This window comes from Rhinopithecus bieti, unplaced genomic scaffold (genome assembly GCF_001698545.2).
Source record: "Rhinopithecus bieti isolate Rb0 unplaced genomic scaffold, ASM169854v2 scaffold_3878, whole genome shotgun sequence".
NCBI classification, from domain to species: domain Eukaryota; kingdom Metazoa; phylum Chordata; class Mammalia; order Primates; family Cercopithecidae; genus Rhinopithecus; species Rhinopithecus bieti.
In genome coordinates, this window is record NW_016805059.1 from 5,710,779 (window position 1) to 5,715,597 (window position 4,819).

At 41.8% G+C, this 4,819-nt stretch overlaps 1 protein-coding gene across 2 annotated transcripts in view; it reads left to right on the forward strand.

Annotated features, from left to right (window-relative positions):
• The window catches only part of TMEM154 (transmembrane protein 154), a 59,350-nt gene extending 56,629 nt beyond the window's left edge, over window positions 1-2,721 (forward strand). For both annotated transcript variants that reach the window (XM_017871118.1, XM_017871119.1), the window contains exon 7: window positions 266-2,721. In XM_017871118.1, the coding sequence (XP_017726607.1) occupies window positions 266-281 (16 nt within the window). In that variant the 3' untranslated portion in view covers window positions 282-2,721. The remainder of the gene's footprint in view (window positions 1-265) is intronic.
• Window positions 2,722-4,819: the final 2,098 nt, after the last annotated feature.

The following is a 4,819-nucleotide window of genomic DNA, read 5'->3' on the forward strand; positions in this document are numbered from 1 at the left end:
AAAAAAAAAAAAAAAAACCAAAAAAGAATTGCAAAAAATTAGCTGGGCGTGGTGGCAGGCCCCTGTAGTCCCAGCTACTCAGGAGGCTGAGGCAGGAGAATGACGTGAACCCGGGAGACGGAGCTTGCAGTGAGCCTGGATCGTGCCACTGCTCTCCAGCCTGGGCAACAGAGTGAGACTCTAACTCAAAAAAAAAAAAAGAAAAAGAAATATATTACTGGTTTTTTGTGTGTCTGTGTGTGTCTGTGTGTGTTTTTTTTTACAGTGATAATGAATCCTAAACCTGAATGGCGCTCATGTTTTCCAAGAGAAGCAACCCCTGAGGGAGTCTGCTGAGCCTGCCAACTGAGGATGAAGAGGATACAAATTTAATTAATTTCAAATCAACATAGACACAAGAACCTTTTGCTGTTTCTTCCAACGCCCACTCTTCCTAATGATGGCATCACTTGCACTTGGAGGAATGTGCAATTGAGAAGTACTAGGAAAAGGCCTGGCTGCCATCCATCGCTGCCTCTGAGGGTGGAGAAGGAGGCGGGTGATGTGCTCACTTCTGATCAATGCGCGTTGCCGCCTCTCAGCCAGCTTCTAACTCACTGTACTCACTCTGCTCATGCTAAACGTTCGTCACCTTTCTGCTTCATTCCTTAGGGCCTAAATCAGGAAGCCGTTTTATCAATGGTTTCCTTTTGGGCCACTAACCAGCTTTGGATAATTTCCTCTGATTATTCAAGTCCTCGGACAGGTAAACTACATTCAGCAGAACTTTTCTCAAGGAGTGTCATGCCATGGAAAAAACACTAAACACAGCAAGTGGTTTAATGAATACACCATCCCAGGGGGCCAGTACGCTCTGCCTGCCAAGAAGACACAGTGAGAGGGCCCACAGTCCTGATGAGACGGCGTTTGGTAACTTGTAGACCCTGACACGGCCAGGTCTGGTCACCCTTAAGAACTTCCCAGAGAAACTAGGAATCTTCAGTGAAAGAACTTATGTACTCCTCAGCTGAAATTCCCTTGCTTGTCAGCATTTCTGCAAAGCTCACACTTGTTTCGCCATACCTCCCTTGGATGTGACATGTGGGTAGGAAGTATGTGCAGGTAGGAGTCATCTGTCAGCCTTCTGTGTTTCAGAGATCCTGATCCTGAAGGTGGTTTGAAAGAAACAGAAGAGGAGCAGGAAATATCTGAGCCTGTGGCAGGTATCACTCGTCATGCTTAGCATTCTCTCCTGCCAAGCTGGGATAAGCCTCATGTCCTAACACAGCACCCCTGGAGGTCTCTGTCAGTCCATCAGAGATGACATTCTATGTGATATTTTTGACATCCTTGTGCTAGAAGCAATGGCACAAAATGGAAAAAGGCCCATTGACCACACGCACTCCAATAAAATCGATCTCCATTTATTCCTTAATTTTCTAAATCTGACCCCTTTAAATCAATCTAGCAAATTGAGAGTCCTCAGCTCTCCTTGGATACCTGATATTTTATTTTGAGAAAGATAAAGAAGGAAAATATTATTCATTTTACTACCCACATATAAACCAAGGGGAGATGGGACTACCCAAACATTTGCTGCTCAGTTTTGCGTCTTGTGCTTGAAAGTCTGCCCTAATGCATAACAAAAAGTACTTGTCTCCTACCTTTTAGGATCCCTTTAACAAGTATTTGCCTTCTGAACTACGTGGATAATTTCAAAGGCAGAGATCCAGACCAGAAAGGTCTTTGCATACAATGAAAGCTGTAACTAGCTGGTTGTGTTTAACCACTGTTATCACGCTATCCTGGGACTGCATAGAGCTTTGACAAAAGACAGACTTCATGGTACATAACTTCAACAGATTTGTCTGTCATATTCTCACCAGCACATCTGAATGAGGCTTTGTGTTTTCCTTGCTCTCTTGCATGTTCCTTTTCAACTCATGGCCCACAGTGACTCTCAGATATTTATGCCAAAATTGCAGACAATTGTTTTCTGAATCATAACTTGTCTATTTTTCTGCCTATGTGTGCTACTTCCAGTTTGTTTCTCATCAACATTTTGACACTCAGAAGAGCCTCCATTTGCCTCTTTCTCTCTTTTGGTATCTAAGATCTTGGAACACTTGGGCCTTTACATTTGATCCAACCCTATCAAATAATGAACTTTTAGAAGTTCAGAGAAGTATCTGGGGTCCTGGAATCTCATGTTGATGAAGTCATATTTTATAATATGATAAAAATATTATCATTCAGTATTTACATAATTCCAATTCTAGAAGAAGCAAATTTCAGCGACATGTCATTGAGTTTTTATTTGGTAAAGCTATACTTGTGCAGTGTACAAATCACTTTTTAAGAAGATACTTTGTTCTATCAAGGTATATGAAGTTAGTATACGGCCACAACAGTCAAGCCTCAATTCTTGTACCTTGTGTCTTTTTTTTACCGTTTAATCAATAGATATCATATGTTTATGACAGTTTCAAGATTTGTTTTTAAACCCAAACTTAATTTTATGTTTCAGACTATTGTTAGAAAACAAAACAGAACAAAAAAAACAAAAAATCCCTCACTAATTTGCCCTAATAGCCAATCAGAACAAAATCTGACTTGAGAATATTTAGCAGATATGTAAGTTTGATTGCATTTTTGTACATTTTAAGCAAACTAGGTTAACAACAACATAGCCTAGTCAAACGTCTCAGGAAACTTGTTTTAATAAACATGTAAAAATACCCATTCGTGACTCTTGACCCAGTGGTGTGACTCCTCCCTCTGGGAAGGGCTTTGTTACCCAATGCAAGACCACAGCCTGGATCCACCTTGATGTAGGTGGCTCCTGGATAACCACAGCAAACAAGTGTGATAAAGATGAGTAAAACTGGTCTTGGGAAAATAATTTCATAGTTTTTTATTCCCAGTTATGCTATATAATACAGGAGAACCAAAAGCTGTAAAATTATTTTATTTTATTTTTTAGAGACAGGGTCTCACTCTGTTGCCCAGGCTGGTTTCAAACTCCTGGGCTCAAGCAATCCTCCTGTCTCAACCTCCCAAAGTGCTGGGATTACAGGCATGAGCCACTGAGCCTGACCAACTGTAAAATTATTATATTCATTTTCACTATGTGCTGCTTCTCACCTTTTTTTTTTTTTTTTTTTTTTTTTTTTTTTTTGAGATGGAGTCTCACTCTGTCACCCAGGCTGGAGTGCAGTGTCATGATCTCGGCTCACTGCAACCTCCGCCTCCCAGGTTCAAGCAATTCTCTTGCCTCAGCCTCCCGAGTAGCGGGGATTACAGGTCTGTGCCACTATGCCCAGCTAATTTTTGTATTTTTAGTAGACATGGGGTTTCACCATGTTGGNGAGTCTCACTCTGTCACCCAGGCTGGAGTGCAGTGTCATGATCTCGGCTCACTGCAACCTCCGCCTCCCAGGTTCAAGCAATTCTCTTGCCTCAGCCTCCCGAGTAGCGGGGATTACAGGTCTGTGCCACTATGCCCAGCTAATTTTTGTATTTTTAGTAGACATGGGGTTTCACCATGTTGGCCAGGCTGGTCTCAAACTCCTGACCTCAAGTGATCCACCAGCCTCAGCCTCCCAAAGTGCTGGGATTACAGTTGAGAACCACTGTGTCCAGCCACACCCTGACTTTCACTGTAATCTCTGGATGTTTTATGTAACATACCTGGGCAATAGGGCTTATAGCAGAATTGGCCTTCGTGGTACAGGCCTTCCAAGTTCTGAGTCTCATTTTTAGTCAGTCTTCCTCCATTCCAACTCCTGGATCCACCAGTTCCAACAGCCTGGATCCACCTTGATACTGACAGCCAGGCAGATGCTTCTGCTGATCACTGCAGCTCTAGCAATTGAAATGGATGTACGAAAAAAATACTTGTCTGTTCTTTTATTTTGGTTGTTTAAACTATTAATTCACATCATCTCTGAAAAAAAGGCCTTATGTTGACTAAAGAAAACATAGGCTTTAGTTTCAGCTTCTGTCAGAATTAAGACCAATTCTGAATCTGGTGGAGTGATAAGACGTGGTTTCATACTGGGAAGACACTGCTGAAATTCGCCTTGTGGGAGAACATGGAAATTTTATACTGAATTATATTAACACATGTGACTTTTCACATTCAGAGACATTCAGGATGAATTCTGGGGTTTCCATTTAATAGCTATAACAGGCAGTCCAGAACAACTTCACATATAGAAGCATTTCTGCTATGTGACAATGACCAAAAGAGTTCTGTATATTAGTGTCGAGTGGAATTTGTCAAATTGCAGAACCCAGACAACCAATTGCCTGAATTATTATTTTTTGTTTTTAGCAACTCTTTGGCTTTATCTTGATGCTGTCTTGTCTGGCACCAAAGTTTTATTTTCCTCTTAGTCCTCTTGGGGATTGTTTTTGGGTGTTTCTTTTAATTTTTCTTTTTTTTGAGACAGGGTCTCACTCTGATGCCCAGGCTGGAGTGTAATGGTGTGATTATGACTCACTGCAGCCTCAACTTCCCAGGCTCAGGTGATTCTGTTACCTCAGCCTCCCAAGTAGCTGGGACTACTGGTGTGCACCACTAGGACCGGCTAAATTTTTGTGTGTTTTGTACAGATAGGGTTTCACCATGTTGCCCAGGCTGGTCTTGAACTTCTAGGCTCAAGCAATCCTCCCACCTCAGCCTCCAAAAGTGCTGGGATTACAGGCATGAGCCAGCGTAACTGACAGGGATTATTTGTACCTGGACCTGGTGTTTTGTTTTATTTTTTTGCCCTACGACCTTTTCTAAATAACGTATCATGTTCCTGAGATAGCAGTACATACAATTATGTAAAAT